The 19,676-nt window shown below is 45.2% G+C and overlaps 1 protein-coding gene across 1 annotated transcript in view; it reads right to left on the bottom strand.

Annotated features, from left to right (window-relative positions):
• Positions 1-8,040: 8,040 nt before the first annotated feature.
• LOC119373368 (uncharacterized) overlaps positions 8,041-19,676 on the bottom strand; it is a 44,882-nt gene continuing 33,246 nt past the window's right edge. Inside the window, exons 2-5 of the mRNA XM_037643389.2 lie at positions 14,098-14,227; positions 12,920-13,065; positions 10,454-10,586; positions 8,041-9,138 (exon numbers count right to left, since the gene is read on the bottom strand). Of these exons, the coding sequence (XP_037499317.1) occupies positions 8,874-9,138; positions 10,454-10,586; positions 12,920-13,065; positions 14,098-14,227 (674 nt within the window). The 3' untranslated portion in view covers positions 8,041-8,873. The remainder of the gene's footprint in view (positions 9,139-10,453; positions 10,587-12,919; positions 13,066-14,097; positions 14,228-19,676) is intronic.

Raw genomic sequence — 19,676 nt, 5'->3', positions numbered from 1 at the left:
CCAGGAAAGCGTCGTTCTCCCTGTATATGCAGAACAACGTCGACTTCAGTGCTGGTGCACTGTCAAAAAGAAACTCCCACAGGCCGAGAGCTGGATCGCCCCGTGTCTTCCAAGGCCGCGAGCCGGACACCGACTGCCGCCCTTGAATAACCTGCAGTGTGCGCCTCAGTGCGCGATGTCACTGCCACGCCTGTACGACTACCTTAGCGCCGTCATTCCCTGTTTAGTAACTTTCTGGTCACCTTTCTCACAGCACACTCGAACCTAACTTCCAGTCACGTACTCACAGTGTCCGTGCTTCAAGAAGCCTCCCGGTGTGAAGTGGCGACGGAAGGACAGCAATAGATACCAAAAGAATTAATAGAAAATAAATTCTCGTACTCTTCTGTACGATAAATTGCCAAGGTATATGAAGCAATAGCCGCAACCCTATAGAAGTTCGAACTGCGTAGCCGTCGGTTACGCTGCTCGAAGTATGGCTCATTAAAGCAGTGCTTTCGCCGCTCGCGAGTCCCGAAAAACAGCGAATGACGTGAGTGAGGGCGAGAAAGATGAATAGAGGAGAAGTGGAGGGAGCGTTGCAGAGAACCATTGCGCAGCAGCCGCATTCGCCGGAATGCACGCAATCGTTCGTTGTTATTATTATGAACCTTACGCTCGAGTGCTCACCGGACAACACGGGGACAACATCGAGCGGTGCGGCGAACGAGAGAGGAAGCCGCGAGATGAACAAGATAGCGGGAATGGCGTCACATCAGAGATTCGTGGCTGATAAACACAAGACAAAAACATAAGTTTAGGGGTGCTATGTAGGATGGCCCGAGCTTCTCGGGCACACGAGTTTGCTCCGAGCTTGCATTACGGCGGTCATGAGAGGAAGACAGTGCGGAGCACGCGATAGCAGCGTTGATAAAAACGGCTACAAGAACGAGCATGGCGTCACGCACACATGTGCGGCATTTGCGGCGGTTTTCAAAGGAACGCCGCGTGCGAACGCGTCAGCGCCGCCACTCAGTCAACATTTTGACAGTGCAGCGACGTCAGCGTGATTGTCGCGCTATCTTTTTGCCAACTGATCATCGCGCCTCCCTCGGGCGTGTTCGGAGGCGTTTGTCCTTTTTCGGAAAATTCTTTCGTTCCACCCGCAGCACGGAAATTTCCACTCTCGAAGGCAACAAGGGCGCACGCGCAGCACTCTGGTGCAGCTCGTTTCGCTTCTCTAGAATATTACAGATATTACACTATTACAGATAAATAAACGGACAGGTTACTGCTATACTTACATTACACGTCTGAAGATTTTTCTGTAGTAGCGAACCGGTAGAAACAATGCCTCCACAAACAAGTAAATAGTAAACAAGTAAATAGTTCTCGCCGAAAATCCCACTAGGGGCGTTTGCTTCATAGCTGTGAGTGGTACGTCGTGAGAGCGGTGAAAGTGAATGCGAGACATCGTAGCCACGTGATGATATAACCTTTAGTTCTTCGTGCCTGTGTGCATAGTCTGTGCGATTAGGCTCATAGATGAATCGCGCCGCTCGCTGGCGTTGCGCCGTGAGCACTGTTTCTCTGCAAGAGGAAATGTGGTGGGAGGACCCGCTCTTCGCCGCGGGCGTCTGTCAATCAAATTGATTGACGCGCGAACTCGGGCACAAACTTGTTGATTCTGAAGAGGCCACAGTTCAACTCGTAACTGTCATAGTGTCGGTGTGCTTGTCAAGTGTTTAATGCGGTGGACGCTACTCAGCAGCTTCTTTGCATATAAAATAATTTGGTCAGCTTGCTCTACTTGTGCGAAGGCTGGAGCCACCGGAGGAGCTTGTGGTCACCTAGCTTCTTCCAGCTTTTTACGTGGCTCGTCTACTCAGTATGCTTGGTTTGCTTCGGAGTAACGACCGTATCAGTTCGGTTTCAATATTGATGCTATTAATTAGGAAGGTGTTAACTAAGATGATATTGAATCTCCTTTCTTAATTGTTAATGTTTTAATTACCACGACATTAATTACCCAGGTTTAATTCGCAAGGTCCTGAATAGCACTGAAGTAATTAGCATAATACTAATTAGTACGATCCTAATTAACACGACCTTGGTGAGTAAGGTCTTCATTATATTGGTTTTAAGTACACGCTCCTAATTAACGTCGTGTTATTTAGCACTAATTGTTGATGCTCTAATTACAGCGGCATTAATGACTCAGGTTGATTCCGCAAGGTCCTGAATAGTGCAGAGGTAATTAGCATAAAACCGACTTGCACGACTCTAATTAACACGCTCCTAATTAACGTCGTGTTAGTTAACATTGATTTATATTTTCCTAATTACCACGGCATTAATTACTCAGGTTTAATTCGCAAGGTCCTGAATAGTACAGATGTAATAGCATAATCCTAATTAGAACGATCCTAATTAACACGATCTCGGTGAGTAAGGTCTTGATTATCTTGGTTTTAATTACATTCTTCTAATTAGCTGCGTGTTAATTAGCATGATCTTAATTACCTTGTTCCTAGCTTTACACGACTTCATTAGCATGGTCTTAGTAAGGCGTGGCTTAGTTAACTAAGTGCGGTAGAATGTTTCGCGTTTGGGTGTTACTTTCGGTCTGTTCGAAATGCAATGTTTGTAACCCGTGAAGTGTGACGCTGTATACGCGTACGCGCGCCGTCATTGGGCTTTGTTATACGTGCGGCGGGTTGTAAGCTGCAGTATGGAATGAAATGTCTCGCTGAGAGCGAAGGGAGCCATTCGAACTGTGATTTGCAGGAGGCACATTTGGACGACTTGAGGATTAGTCATCTTGTCAAGAGCTGTGACTTCTACGCGCTGGCTCTGAGGGTGGTATCCAAGTTCAATCTTTCTCGGAGGGTTCACATCCATTGCTCGCTGATCAGATAAAGCGGCGAGAATGAATGCGACCAAATCAATCAATCTGGGCGTTACCCCTCCAGCGTGGAGGGTTCTCATATATATTTCGGCGAGGTCTCGATTGCTCCACTGAGGCGCATTTCGCTGGTTCAGGCAACCGTGAGAGAACACTTTAGACTGAGTGTTCTATATTGCGGTAGGTGTTCCTTATCACAGTTTCCCTCCGCAAGTGTCTATTTTGTTCAATATCTGCCATTTCAAAGTCGCACTGGAGTGTAGCGGGTGTTGTCGGCCGGCGCTCCCGACACGTGTAGCACCGACTAGTTTCATAAAAGCTACCTTCGGCGCTGTAAGGCAGTTAATTCAAAAAGTAACGCGCCCGCTTTGATTGAAAACACCAGTGACGTTTTAATCCAAGCTGTGCAGCATTGGAGGCTGTGGCTCAACGTACAGCAAGGTTGCTTGTACCGTTTAGCGGAGTGTGACATATACCGAGTACTTGCTTGTGAACAAGGCTTTTGTTCGAACGTGATCATTCTTCTAGAGTTATAGTTATCTGCGTGACTGCAACCTGCTTTCGAAAAGCATTCTACGCCTACGTTTATCTATAGGTAAAAAGTGGACGTTGCGCATGGTAACAGGCTCATTAGACCGAGTGGGACTGTGTTCCGCAGAGTACTAAGTAGCTCATTGACAGAACACTTTCAGGCGCAAAACCCTTTGCAAGAAAACAACAGCAAGGCGGTAAACAAACAAGCAGCGTCAAGCGTAATATGCTGTTTCGTGCGAACGGCTGTTGGCCTCTATGTAATGGAAGGTCGCGTGAGTGCATAAGTGTGACTCTATTTCCTTGTCCTTTCATACCTCATCCGGCCACTTGCGTATATATAGCCAAACCGCAATTACCGCAGCTCCCTTCTCGGGTGGCCGCTTCGTGCCTCCATGCACGTCGATAATTGCGCGAACGTTTACGTACGGTGTGCCAAAATACAGACTACTGACCACTTCGCGTTCATTCCTCAGGGCCATCACACACTGATCATCTGTAAGCGGACGTTATCTTTCGTGCCACGATGAGTGGCAACCTCACTATTTAGTGTCGCATTTCTTATAATTATTGCAGGGTGAAACGAAGGCTGTAGTTTCTAAGGTTATACTATCTTCAAGTATGTTTTATGTTTATGTGACAGCCTAGTCATTCAATTCGATGCGAAATAGGAAATGCACGGCGCCTTGATCTGTCTAAGACATCTCTTTTATAACTTTCACGTTCCTTTTGTATGTGCCTGTACGCCGTTTTGGCAGACATGTCACATGAAGGAGAGCGTAGGAATGAAAGAGCGGTTAAGCGTGGACGCGTTTGATTGTCAAAATGTAGACGCACGTCTTGAATACGCCTTTACTTGAAAATTAATCACCGCGTGACCCGGAGGGTCAATATGCGTCACCTGCGGTAGGCTATACAAAGGCTTCGTAGTCGTCATGTTCGTTAGCCTGCCTGAACATGGCAGGATTTTCGAACGCACTATATCAGTATTAAAAAGTTCGAACCTGGCCGCTATAGGTAACGTTGACTCTTTACTCTGAGCGAGGTGTTAGAGTCGAAATTATGCCGACATGGTGGAACTGAAGACAGTGGAAATGAACGTACGAGCATTTTTAGCTCCAAATTATCAAGTTTTAAACCGTGACCTCTAGACCTCGCAACAGCAGCACTGAACCGGCCAAATAACTTTTTTGCTATCTCCTACACTCTTGACTATAACAAAGCGAAAATTGGGTAGATTCCGTCCTTTAACCAAACTCATATATTGGCAGGCCTAACCTTTCTATTGGACAGTGGTGATTCATACTCAAACCGTTTAGTAATGCCGAGCACGAACGGAAAGTTGAAACGAATGTCTGCCTCGCCTTGACCTCTGTATGAATATTTCGCAAAAATACTCGCCTGCAAATAATAAATATTATAGTATCCCTGTGTTCCCTGCCACACTGAAATTGTGGGAGATGACAAAACTGGCAAGGTAGGAACTGTTACACAAATTAAAAGTTGGAGTTCCTAACGGCGCACTGTGAAAAAACCACATACTTAGTCTCATAGGCGAACTATGCTAAATAGCCAGTAAAATCAAGGAGAGCATCTTTGCGTTGACAATTTCTTCGTGGTCAAAGCGAGGGAAAATGCAATGTAATATTCTGCATATGTTGGTTCATGGCAACAATCTCATTTCTTTTTCCGTGTACGTTGACGATATCGAGAGACAGAACGACGTAGCGTAGTTGCGAGGATTCTGGAACATTTTTTTTAACTGCCAATTTGAAGACATAATTCGGAATAGGTTTCTGATACACTAATGTTTTCCACAGTGAATAATCTCAGCCTACTTGAGCCTTAAGCGGCGATACTGGGCTGCAAATATTGAAGCAGTTTACAAGAGAGGCACAGAAATAGAATGCCAGGGGAAATATTTAAGGAATGTGGCCGAAGGCGTATGCGTAGAAGATGTAACTTCACGACCACGATTTATAAATATGTGACGAGGGTCCTAATAAAACCAGAGCAGCAAATGTAGACAGTCGATGGAGTAGTTTATTGCCCACAACTATATTGTTTGTCAGTTTGGTTTATATATATATATATATATATATATATATATATATATATATATATATATATATTTCAGCATAATGAGTATGATGAAATAAATGCGAAAGTTCAACGAGTGCTTGCCCCCCCCCCCCCCTGCGCATAAGCAATAAAGAACTGTATTAACGATGCCATACAAGTGAGATGCCGCAAGGGCACGAAACTCGCTTGCGTCTTTGAATATCTACTCTAGTGCGCCTTAAATAAATTGTTCAAGCACTCAATCATACCGAAACAAATTTTTCCTGTTCGAAGAAGTGGCAACAAGCAGCTGTCCACTGTGCTGTGTGCCGACGAGCTTCTTGCCTGCATATCACTGGCTTCGCACTTTACGGATAATCCGAATCCCTTTCATTGCTGCAGCACATCGAACTCGGACAACATGTATCATTCTCAGCCGAAGACACATTCGTTTAGCCCATGCTTCATTCCCTGTAACAGTCGATAATAACGTGGTGGTTGTAGCTCTACGCTTGAAGATTCAGAAATATGGTTAATATTGCTGTCGCCTTCCTATACAAAGTTGTTTAATAATGAGAATAAAAGTAAGAAAAAGAAGGGAAGAAAGTCACGCCATATCCACGAAGTGAATGATGTTAGAGGAGCTTGCTCGGAGATGATCGGTAAGCCGTGAATCCTCCGTACTAATTCCTCTATTGTTATGTAAGAAGGGGACCACGTTGTTCTATATACACACATTATATGCAGAATGTTTATTAATTTACAAGCGGCGACAAGCGACCGCGCTGCTTAGGCTGCGCGAGCCCTCGCCGCTGCGGCCGCCTCTGGAGTAGTGGTAGCGAAGCGCACTGAGTGGGCTCCCGGCAAAGAGAAAGGAAGCGCGCCAAAAGCGAGCGCTTTATATAGGCGCCATCTTGTGAGCACTCTTGAAATCAGAGTCACAGCTGCGCCTCTAGCGGAAGCAATGAGAACTAGCGGCTACGGAGCAATGGACAAGGTGCGCGCAAAAGGAGCGAGCTCCTAAGGAGAATAATACGTGAGAGTAACGGGAAAGTCTTGACAGCATACAGGCACGTTCCGCCCCTTTCTGAAGTCAAACGGATACTGAACAAACATTTTCCGTCGAAATTTTTCAGCCAAACTAAATGACTGTGTGCTGAAATTGGCAGACAACCGTTATTTCAGAGAGAAACTAGCGAAAAATAATGAATTTATTGCGTTCGTCAGAAAATGCCCCGTCTAGCGGCCGCGCCGTGAACTGCAGGAGAAGTTTTAGCGTCGCCGGCAACGGGCACGCCAACAATGCCAGCCATCGACTGCGTCGCCCGCGTTTCTCAAGCCTCTCAGCTCCCACTGCGGTTCTTAGAACTGATAGGGTGAACTTGTTGGCTAGATGGTTGAACACCTTGTATCAAGAAACAGCGCGGTAAAAACGAGGACGAAGCGTAGGACAGAGCTTCATGTGGTGTGTTGTTCGTTGCTGTGCTTCGTCCTCGTTTTTACGGCGCTGTTTCCTGATACAAAAGGTTCGTAGAACCACTACCGACGGCACTAGCAATGAATAAAGCAACCGAGTGGTGAAAAGTCGCCTAATTTCTGCAGCCCGGTCGGGAGCACGGCGCTGAAGAATGGGGCACGTCTCAGCATCTTTGTGGAAGGGGGGAGAATAGGATGTAAAGGAGAGGTGGAGAAAGGGAAGTAGCAGGATAGGAAAACGTGTACCCTGCCTCCACCGCTATGGCTTTGACGTCACGGCTCGCGCTGGCGTGCAGAGGGTGCGCGCTCGCACTCCTTCCATAACACAGCCCACTGTTCAAAAATATGTGAAACAAACGGTGGTTATGGCAAAGTCACGTCGTTTTCGTTATTATTTTCTATTTTTGCTCAGTATCCCTTTAAATAATATTGGCAGTAAAAAAAAAAAAAAACAGGCATGTGGAGGCATGCTTAGGCAGGCACCTCTTTAACAGCCGAGAATAGTAACTGAGAAGCATACGTACATATTTGTCATCTCTTTTATTCGAAAACATCTGTACATTGTTGTAGGAATGACAAATATAGCGCACATTTAGAAATGAATATATGGCGATGACAGATGATGAGTTGGAGGTACACGTACGATGGTAATAAACCGCTCACAATGGGACATGACAAGACAGATGACTTTGTTCTTTTGCTCGCCAAAGAATGGCACGTATACAAGCAATGTGCATGGGACGTCAAAAGAATTACAGGAAATTGCGACGAAACGAAAGCGCTAGAATCAAAGCAAAGGCAATGACAACGTCGCTTCTCTGGGCGGGTCTTGTGATTTGTATTTGTTGTAACAGCACGATATAAATAACCCTCAGAGATGCGGTGGGCTTTAAAAATGTTCACAGACGAGAGAAATATACTATACACGGCCACCGTTTGCCGTGTACTCTGCGTTTCTCTGAAGGTACAGTGCTGACCAAGGACGGGTGATTTTGCTTTAGAGGGTGAACTTAAAAAAAGTTCATAAGAGCCGAACTTCTGCGGTGCGAACGCTTGCCTTTTGAGCAGTTGAACATTTACATTGTGTGCATGGGTAAGAGCTCTTCCTATAGGGTGAAAGCCTTCAGTTTAGGGCCGAATGCACATGTAGGCACCACACTCTCCTTAAATACAGTTTTTTAAAAGCACTACTCTTACTGAAATATTGCTGCCTCTTGTCTGCGACTCTTGTCTGCCGCTGCGTGCAACTTGTCTGTGAATGCAGCGTCAGGTAATCAAAGTTTCATTATGCCATTGTAAAAGCTTCGTTTCCATATTGTGGGGAGAGAGGTAGAAGTTAGATATGGCATCGTCATCAATTCGCGGCTGCGTGTTTCGAGGAAATTTCGCTCCCTAGACAGCGTTTCTCTTAAGTTGTAATCGCGTACATAAACAAAGAGAGGAAAAGAGCAGCGCCGCAATTCCAATGTCACAGCAGGTGAGTGTGATGGATTGGTGCAATTACGCAAGATAACAACAAAAATAAAATGAAGCGCACACACAAACACACAATTGCAGAGTCGCGGATTTCGTTACGCACGTAATGAATGCGATGCATGCTTTTCTGTTCATGAAATTCTGCATGTATGTACAAGTTTGCATAGTATCTGCTGTGGTTTTATGAATTTATATAAAAAAAGCTTTGGAGAGTGTGCTCTTAATTCGCACTGTGTTTTCTGATACTTGTGTGCCAGTGACCTATAGGAAAAGTAGCCGCTTCCTCCTATCGGCGCTAATCTGTCCTTCAAGAATATACCAATAAAGAATCTAAAATATACGAAATGCTCTAAGCTTCATACTGTTGGTTTCGTACACGTGGTGTTTTTCGAGTTTGCGGTAATAGTTAGCAATGTTTCTCTCATAGGCTTTTCAAAAGCGATGTCTAGGGCTTCTTGCGAAGTGACGTCGCAATCTCGATGGCGAGCTCGACCAGGCTCGGCGTCCTAGCCGCGTTGACCGCCAGAGGGGGCAGTGATGGCAGCTCTTGGCAGCTTGCGGATCCACGCGAGTAGGGTCCGCACACGAGACTCAGTACCTGGCCGAAGACTCGCTCCATGGTGCTGGTAATGTACTCGCGCGCCGGGGAGTCCGGTTCGTCGCACTTGGCCAACGCTGCCTCGACGCAATCCACCGTGCTGTGGTACGAGCTGCGACGGAACGGAGATATACAGTGTGAAGGAAGCCAAGAGATACGGAAGACAGATCCACCGCAAATCGCAAGAGAAAAAAATGCGTAAGTTTCAACTTTCCTAATCCTAGTTGTCATTATCCAAACGTACGTTTGGTTTGCTTTTTCCAAGACCATATTCAAAGGCGGTTGCTGTAGCTTCGATCTTGGCACGCTACCGCGTTTGGTAGGCTTCTCCATAACGTACTAATCTGGCTTCCCTTCACTCTGGTGTTGTAATAGGCAACTTGATCTTTCTTCACACATTATATATATATATATATATATATATATATATATATATATATATATATATATATATATATATATATATATATATATATATATATATATATATATATATATATATGTGTACATATATATATATATACATATATATATACTTCTTTATTTATTTGTTTATTTATTCCGCCTATCGCTAGCACTCAAGCGTACGCGCAGACGGCCCAACTGGCGTGCTGTCTATGCGAGACTAAGTGACCAAGCGGCAGTTACGCAGCCGTTAAACTTTCGCGTGGTCACGTGGTACCGCAGTGACGAGGCTCCGGGCGAGCGCAGCTGCAATGCCTTTTTGCAGCGGATGGCGTGGTGTCACTGCACGACTGCCACACTTGTGCTCCGGCGGCTCAAGGTCATTGCGACGTGATGAATGACCTTGGCGGACTTAGTTTAATAGAGCGTTTGCTCTAAAGGCTCACAAGAAACACACGGGTGGCAAGTTCACATGTATCTGTGTGTTCTACATTGCGTCTCTTCGTGTTATTTGCGGGAAACATGCCGGAAATCTGCAAGTCCACCATATACATTTTTTACTTTGAGAACGTGGTTTGGCGCTAAAGCAAGGTAAAGAGAACGTAAGGAAATTGAAGGTCATCACAAATGGTACACGCGAAGTCTGGGAAGGTTGCTCGTTAAAAAATATTTCCGTCAACTAAGCGCGTGAGATTTCGGCTAGTTAAAAGTGAACATTTTACAGAGGTCTGTCTGGTTCCGAAGGAACCTGAGCACGTTAAATAAATATTTGATTGATTGATTGATTGATTGATTGATTGGTTGATTGATTGATTGATTGATTGATTGATTGATTGATTGATTGATTGATTGATTGATTTGTTTTGCTCATGCCTATCTGCCATAGCACACTCAACAGGTCACCAGGCAAACTTTTCCTAGAATAATTGCACTGCTATTTACCCTTCTACGAGACATTCTTGAGGACGGTTCGATGCTATGGAACACTGTCTACGTGTCAGACACAAAAACAGTCGGCTCACCAGCAGGAATAGTAGACGATTTCATCGCGCTGCGCATTGGCCACGGCTGTCTGCAGGCCCTCGTAGAGGCTCTTGATGCACACGTTAAGCTTGGACCCGACCGAGTTCATGCACTTGATGCTGGACATGTACACTGCACGAAGGAAAAATTATGGTAGGTTTTTACGTCGTGTGCGACGTGAAAATACTGCTTATTCAACAAGGCTTCTTAAACGATGTAAGCTCCAGAAATGAAACGTCGAAATGACTGAATTTCTTGGATTCCTTCATTGTGCAAATTATTTTGATGGTATTGCAAATATTGGCACGAAGGACGTCATCTGCTTAAAAACAATGTTAAATTTTTGTATCAATTTGTAGAAAACATTCAGGATGTGATTTAATATTAAATATGAGGTGCAATGGACCACTGCATTCAATGAAGCAGCTTATGTGCTAGCGGCTGTGAAAAGGAAGTTATTACAGCGAAGCCTTGTATGAAAAGGACTCCATGCATTTTCGCTCTGTGTCAACAAAAGCATATGGCGACACAAATTGTACAAGGGTCACAACTCACCACATGTACAGTAAAAACAAAGAAGGGAACGAACGGGCGACAAGCCCCAATTAAGATTATGCACTAAGCGCCAAGCACATGCTGCAAGCTACACTATACTCGCGGACAACCTTTCTTGGCAGTGAAGGGAAAGTTACAGGGGCGGAGCGTCTGCACATGTACAGTTACCCGAAGTAAGTCCGGTTTGGCGCGCGTCTCGTAACGCCGTGGAAAGTGATGGCTAGCGTTGCATTTCGACACGACCGCTGCTTAGCGTCTAAGGTACGGGTAAAAGGCGCGACTTTTTCACGCACGCAAAAATGCAAGGTGACAACGTATAAAGCAAAAGAAATACAAATATCTCGCTTGTGTGCGCTGCGTTTCGTCTCAAAAAGCTACATGTAGAAAATGAAGGAGTATTTTATATATGTCACGCAGAAAATACGGACGCAGTTGTGGGATTACATTCATTGGCGGTATGATACGTGCATTGTGGCTCTGTAGCCTTCGCTTCATTGCCAAGAAAAGTTGTCCGCGAGTATAAACGACGCGTGTCGCGAAACCAATAATGTGGCGAAAAGACGCAAGTACCATGCAGCTCATATAGGAAACTTTAAAAGAGCATACACTGAATTCAAAAGGGAGATTCTTAACAAGAGGAGGAGGAGGAGAAAAACGGAAAGGCAGGCAGGTTAGCCAGTTCTCAGACCGGCTGGCTACCCTGTGCTGGGGAAAGGACAAGGGGGAGTGAAAGATGATAGAAAAGAGGCGTTACAAAACGAAGAACAATAAGAAGAAAAACAGAACAATAATACGATAAACGACACTGCTTAAAGTCTGTCTATGAGACTAGTTTTGCGCAAAAAGCGCAACAACACTTTCAAAGCTTTCCGTACCGAAGACTGTTTCCGCCAGTGTCCTAAGATCTTTTCCTCCGACAGTGGAAGATTGTCAAGTCTATCAAAGACTTGGGACAGTTCTTCTCTTGGTGCACTGAAGCGAGGACACTCACAGAGAAGATGGGCGATTGTCTCCTCGCAGCTACAGACATTTCAGATATAGTTGCACGGTGTGCGATCGGCTATGGTGACCTCTGTGTCTTGCGCTAAGGAGCTTCGCTGGTTATCCACTTTCACAGAGTAGTAGGGCTCACCATTTTAACAAATAAAAACAGTCCAAGGAAGGTGTACTTTTGCGCAGCGTTAAATGGGCATCGATGGAAATCAGCCGTCAGTTTCTTACCAGGCTGCTTCAACAAATTGAAGGAGTAATCTAGTTTGATGTACGTGGAGTTGTTGGCCCCATTGGATGCCCCGGGCTTTTCAAGCAGGTGTGGCAAGACAGATTTAGTGCTGGATGAACGACTTAGGCTACATATCCCGCGCCAGTTTCCAGGATTCTTAAAAAAAGAACGTATTGTAAAATAAACGAAGAATGTTGTAATATATGAGACGTCATTTGAACAAATCCTTTCGTTCACACGTGCATGGATTGTCAAATGAATAAAGAAAGAAAAAGAAAACAGCTAACCCCCAAAAAGTTCTTTAAGAAAGGACTTTTCATTGAAGCACATGAAAGCCAGTGTTTTATGTAAGGATAAACCTATCAGAAGCCGCAGCAGTACTGAAACGTTCAATAAGCGAATCCAATAATTCCATACCTTTGCGTAGAATTGTTGCGGAAATACATGGGAAATATATCAGGGATATATGGGAATTATTTGAAAAATACGCAGAACGTAGATGGATTCCGTAAGGTAACGTAAGAAATTATTAGAATGGCACATGAAACGTTTCAGTGGGTAGGCATGATGCAGATCTCTTACACACAAAACCTTCACAAATTTTACCCCTGATCTTTACGAGAAGGAATGGTTTCTGTACGTCTTGTATTTTCCCCAAACCCCGGAAATTATTATTACTAAGACTCACATTGCTGGCGTTCATTGCCCTCTGTACAGGCGGCCTCGAAGTCCTCCTCAGCGGCGTTCAGCGCCAGCATAGTCACGACGCGGGCGATGTTCTGCAGGCATCGGTCGCCAAATTTTTTAGAACAATCGATCTGCTTCAGGTACAACCTGCAAAGATTGCGGATAAATAGGGGTTAATACATGAAACCGAACATTTGCAACAAAATAAGAACCAGCTTTCACGGGCCCACTGCAACAAATGCCTGGTACCTACGCAGCACGTCGGTATTCAATGCTACGTGTCCCTCCCGTGAGACACGTGGTAGGCGCCCACTTTTCAGCTTGTTTGCGTTCCAAATTCGGTATAAGTATGACGTCATCATTGGTTCAGGTACGTAATACGCTTTCAGGGCATCCTCTAAACTAGAGCAGGGAAGCGATTTATCGAAGCAGAGTGAGTACAGGTGTCCAGTGCAGTACAGAATAAATATAGATGACTGAGCGAAGAAAAAGAAAGCCATATATCCCACGAATTGTAGGAATCGATCTCGTGCGATGCTGTAAGCGAGCAGCAGTCTATGCCAGATTTTTAACATCGAAGCTGTTTAAGCTATCGGTAACGTGCTCCATCGCGCAAAACTCCTAAGGCGGGTACACGCCGCAGGATTGGCAAAGCCCCACTACCGAGTGCAGCGGGTGCGAGCGTTAAACGAAAACTCTGCTGGGAGAAGTGGAGTACGTGAAACATGTGAAAGAGAGCGAGAAAGAACTTTCTGCGTGTTTGTTGGGTAATAACTGGCGTTGTGCTGTAGAAACGGTTGGGGACGGGAGACCGCGTTTCTTACAAAGTTTTCGATGGAGTGCCCTGGTGTTCTTGTTTGAGGGCCTGGATAACATCTGTAGTTTTCTTGTTCAATGTTACCTGACGTTACCCGACAACGGGAGATAAAAGCATTTCATGCTCAGTTTCATGCATTATGATCTTGATTCTCATAAAAAATAAGGCTGCGCTGACTTCTGGTAACTATGCCGATTTTCACGGAGCAACTTTTCCTTCACCGATGTCTTCCTGACTGGAACACGTGCTTCCAACCTCTCTCGTTCATTGTAAGTAGCTTGCACCGAAAAGCACAGGAAACCTGGCTCTGACTGGGCCATTAGAGTTCAGTAAAAAAAAGCGTTTTTATTCCAACCACTCACTCGCAGTCGCGCTGGAACTCCGGTCCGCCCTCCGCCAGCCTTGTGGCATTGCTATATACCACGTAGTCGGACCCGCAGTCACGCAGATCTTGGATCTTGCAGCGGCTCTTCAGTTGGGCACTGCATTGTCCTGTTATGATAAAACAGAAAAGGAAGTTACGTCTTGCAGCCGACGTTTGCATACTCCCAATACCACACCTAGAGGGGGTGATACATTGGCAGAATGCTTGAATTAACGCTTAGTCTCTAGCATTCCGGCTTATGGTAGGTAATAAACTTTATTTAGAGTCCAACTTATAATACTCTTATTTGCTCCAAACACAGCTACTGAGTAGTGTAATGCTTTAACATTAGCGGTGAAACCCCCGTTCCTTTAACTTTTGTCGCCAGATGTACACCATCATCGTCATCATTACCGCCCCTACAACCATTATGTTCATCAGCAACGCAGATGGTAGATGTATTGGTCATAAAATTAAAGTACTTCACTCATTTACAAGAAGAGCCCTTACAGCGGACGCATGGCACAATCCTGTAGCGCATGTTCAAAGGTACGTACTCCTTGAAGCGCGATGCACGTTTCATAAAGGCTTGGCGATGCGCTTGTGGTAAGGTAACGCACAAAGAACACATGATACCGTATAACAGGATTAACGCAAACATCAACAGGTTTACTGTTTATGCGTAGATGACATAAAATTATCCCCCTGCTGAAATTGATCTTGTGATGGGCGGCACATAGGCGGGGACAAGTTCATTATGTCTTTTCAAGTGCTCCTTGACTTTTATTTATGTCGACTGCGCATGAACAATAAACCAGTTGAATTATGTGCTCGTCCCGTTAAACGGTGTCGTGTGTTCGTTGTTGTGTTACCCTACTATCAGAGCACACTAGCGCAGGATGACCTCTGAGCCTTCTTCCAATTCTATCTCTCTCTCTTTACCCTGCCATAAGCGCATCGACATGCCACCATGTACCAGCTAGCCTCATTCGCCGCATTACAGATGTTTAGTGGAGAATTGTGATTTAGGAGGGTTCCTGAGTTGTGTTTGCTCTGTCGGGGTTTTCTATCCAGTACTGCCATACACGACTTAACTGCTCCGAGGGGAGTGTGGTTAAGATTGCTTCTGCGACTGCATGTTATGCAGTACAAATAAATATATAAAGCTGTAAATAATGATCTTGGAGCAAGCGAATTAACTACAATGAAGTAAAAATGCTGGTAAGAATACGACAGTGAAGAGTTGATTGGTGAAAGTTCAGAGCTCGCACAGACGCGCTTTCCTATCGCCGTTGTCCAGTATATAGCCGAGTGGACTGCTTCTGGTATAGGCTCCGTGCAGATGTAACTCCGCTGCCCGAGCGAAGACGTCACTAGGGGCAAGAAGCACAGCTTTGGCGGGATGCTCTCACGCGCACGCAATGGGGTGAAATCGAGGAACGATGCCTTTTACGATGACTATACTTGCCGTGCTTTTCGCGCTTGGCCAGTGACCAGAGCGACGGTCCGTCCGCGTTATCAACGAGATCAGTCAGCTGCAGGTGGTGGACGATAAGAATATTATTGCATAAAACATCGCTCCGTGATTGCGCCCCTGCTCGCTCCACGCTCCCGCTGTGACGGCGTGAGGTATTTTCGCGGGCAGTTCGTTTTGTGTCGGTTGCGCTGTTCGTAGGAATGTCGAGCTCCAGGAATAATTGCTGCGTTGTTGTGTGCAATAATACGTACAAGAATTTTCCGGGTGCGCGTTTTTACCGGTTTACATTTAGAGAATATGAACGGAATCGGCGTGAATGGTGGATCGCACTTGTTCGACGACAAAAGTGAGTTTCGTGAATAGATGGGGTATTTTATTTTTCTTTGCGGGTGAGAATTTATGGATGCCACATTGCACTACAGCAACGATGGGTCTAATTGGACACCCGGGCCGTACAGCAGAATATACAGCAGGCACTTTGCAGGAAATGCCAAGTCAAACGAAGAGGCGCACTTAGCATACAATCCATCGATATTTCCTGAGCGCTACAGGTTCACGCAGATGGAAAGCGTTTTTTCATTCCGCGGCCGTGACGGTGCAATTGCTGGCATCACCAATTTCAAGCTGCCGCTGAGTTCGCTGCCGCGTTAGCCTGAGGGTGATAAGCTGTGATTGCTTAGTGAGCGAGGCGGCCCGCGATACACGTGCGCAGTTTCGCTCAAAGGGCTCGTCAACTGCGTTGTCTTCCCCCAGCTCATGCATTTTATGTTGCCGCGTTCGCCTGAGGATGCACGAGGTCTGGCGAAAAGAAGCACGCGCGCTGACGCTACGTTCTCTGACAGCTGCTAACAATTTGACGTCTTTTGGAAGCAAACGGGAAAGAAAAGGCCTCAAGCGAAGCACGAAAGCACGGCGCAGTGGCTTGCCGCCGCCTGCGTCCTCTGCTCCCTTATCCCGCCAAATCTGCTGCCGTGGCCGCTTTGGCGCTGGAGGCATCGCGCGACGGTGGCGGCTCCTAACGTATGCACGGTGCCCATATCATTCGCGCTCACTCCTCCGTTCTTATATCTTCCATATTATCAATTTTTATCACTCTGTGGTTGCCTTGCCTTTGCGCCTCTGCTTACCAGTGTTTTCTGCTAAGCTTCGGTGACGGTTATTACGGAAGAGGAGTAGGTGAAGCCACACATGCGTGCCAATCTGTCCTTACATACATTACATAAAAAAAGAAAGTATCTTTTCCTTTTTCTGGCAAGCGTGCGTTTAGAGCAATAATAATGAGCGGAGCCGTTTATTCTCGACAGTCGTGTACAGAATTTACTTAATCGTGTACAGTATCAGTCGAACTAGAACACGATATACGCATATGTGCAATATGAGAGACAATGTCGTAAGTATAATGATAGGGTTCGCGCCTATGGTTATTTCGCTGTATTCATGTCCGCCGCTTATATCTTGTTTCATCACACAAGAGAAACCGCAATCACAGACGCTCAACACTACGTAACTGTGGAGCGGAAAGCTTCGGCATCCTGTAAAACAATAAAATGGCAACAGTCCGTTGTGCTTGTGATTACTTCACAAGGCACAGAAGTTGACCACGGACAAAAGAATATAAGGGGTTGGGCGCTCAGGCACTGTACTTCTGCGGCTGAACTGCAGCCCAATGCTTGGATGTGCTTGTTATGCGTTCTTATTACACAACCAGTCAGTGAAAATCCATCTCATGCGGAATAACAAAGGAGGGATAGATAATGGTAACCGTTGTTCATTGTGAACTATGTAAATATCACGCACAAGGTCCTTTGAACAACGCATTGTTCGGGGTATGATGTTCCTGCCTATTGATTATGGCATTGTTTTCGTATCTTTGGGTGAGTATATACCCTCATTTAACGAGTGCTTTTAATGAATTCAGCTTTTCTTCTAGGCTTATGATTGTTCCACCATGTGAACTGCTGGGGTTACTTGCTCGCGTATAGTGAATTGTAAATACTGCCGACTTTAGTGAGCTTGATAGCGTTTCGCAGTTTCAATAATGCTTTGATTGGGGATATATGTCTTGGTTGGGAGGCAAGGGAGGGGGATGCGGAGTTTTTTTTACCTTTTTTTTATTACGAAAACCTCATACATACTTTGTACCATACTGCGGACTGCTTTAATTACTGATTGCTTATTTTGGTTTCACTTCTTGGTCAATATGAGATATCGACCAAAAATGCATGAGAAGATACTAACACGACGGATGAGGAAGAACACGATTGCCGAGTGGCTCAGTTACTTTAATGCACAGGACGCGTGCGGCTCGAAATAGTACGCAAACGCTGGATACGGTCATGCAGCCATCATATCGCTCTAACTGTTTGTGTATGTTTATTAAGGGGAAAACCTTAAATGCCTCATCAAACGCGAAAATGGACCATCGGGGTTCCGCGTTGGCGCCATCCAGCGTACCTCAGCTTCGTCGGCAAGTGATGCAAGAAATCATCCTCACATGATGACGTCATCACGTGACATTCTTGCTTGGTCAAAGGTGGGTCCATCAGGGAGGCAGTGCAAAAACAGGGGAGGTGCCTCCGATCCCGGAAGCAATGCAAAACCGCGTTACTTGCAGAATGCTTTCGAAGAGTGGCGGGGCGGGACCAACACATCGCGTGAGAAGAAAAAGATGGCTTTCGCCTTCGAGTTCTCTTACGCGAATTCATGAGGCACCCTGCGAGTTCTTTTTTTTTTTTTCGTCATTCAATCAGCAGCCTTATATAACAGCCGCAGCACGTATATCTCCTCACTGCATTCATCCTCTTTAGGTTGCCCGTGAATCATCGCCTGCTACAGATTTCACAGCTGCTTTATTTTTTTTTACATGCTGAGCGCCGTTTCTTCCTAGCACTAGTGGGATATTTCAAGTACTAAGGTTACAGATAAATTATAGAAGTTTGCAGTGCGCGACTACATATATGCTGAAGTACACAACGATTACGGAAGTGTACATTGCTTAGAAAACTACGTACTAAGACTGTGCTCACATCACAATAAACAAAATACGTTTTTAGGTATGGCATAGACCTCACGCTGCACAAATATTCGGGTAAGTACAACATGCAACGTGAAATCTGGAAAGTGGAACGCTATCGTTGCATTTTTCACGCGTTAGTACATTCATTGTTGCTTCAAAGCCTGGTTAAAATATCCTCCCGAGCGACAGAATCCCTCCATGGAGATCATTCTTTTATCGTATGCCGAAAGGAGCACGCGATAAATGCCTTTTTTTATTGAACATTTACGAACGTTTAAGGACACCTATTGGAGTGTGCCTAGTTATTCACAAGTGTATAGGTTTTAAAACTGTATTTTCGTAGAGCAATGGCGATAAATGATAGGCATACATTTGAAGAATTAGAAGTCTGTAAAATAAGAGGTTCAAATGGAAGATTTTTGTTCGAGATTCGGCGCATTCTGTGGCAACCTATATATATATATATATATATATATCAAAACAACAAAGGGTTTCTAGGTCCGATGAAATATTCACAGAAACATCAAACAGACGCGCGTGCGAAGCAACTTTATTAACGTTTCGCTCGGGGTCCGAGCTTCATCATTCTGATGAAGCTCGGACCCCGAGCGAAACGTTAATAAAGTTGCTTCGCACGCGCGTCTGTTTGATGTTTCTGTATATATATATATATATATATATATATATATATATATATATATATATATATATATATATATATATATATATACATATATATATATATACATATATATATACTGTATATATATACTGTAGGGAAGCATTCCTACTGAGTAATGGGTCGTCCTTTCGAGCGCCTTCCAGTGGGTCGTTCTCTTCTCTGAGAGCACGCTCCTCGTGCAGAGAGTCGGCCCCGCTTTGACTGTCGCTGCCGTGCGCCGTCCCTGAGTCCCCGTTAATAAACGTCTTGACAATTTGGTGGAGAGTGCTTTGCCCTTTAAACAACTACGGTCCGCATTCGATGCCCTTGGAGCTTCGATCCCGTACCGTGCCTGCTACCATGACTCAAGACGCCGCCCAGCAAACCCCTCCTCTTGCGCCGACGCCATGTCAGGGTGTCCCC

This window comes from Rhipicephalus sanguineus, chromosome 11 (assembly GCF_013339695.2).
Source record: "Rhipicephalus sanguineus isolate Rsan-2018 chromosome 11, BIME_Rsan_1.4, whole genome shotgun sequence".
Taxonomy (NCBI): domain Eukaryota; kingdom Metazoa; phylum Arthropoda; class Arachnida; order Ixodida; family Ixodidae; genus Rhipicephalus; species Rhipicephalus sanguineus.
The sequence above is the reverse complement of the archived record's forward strand: the minus strand, read 5'-3'. Positions and strand labels throughout refer to the sequence as shown.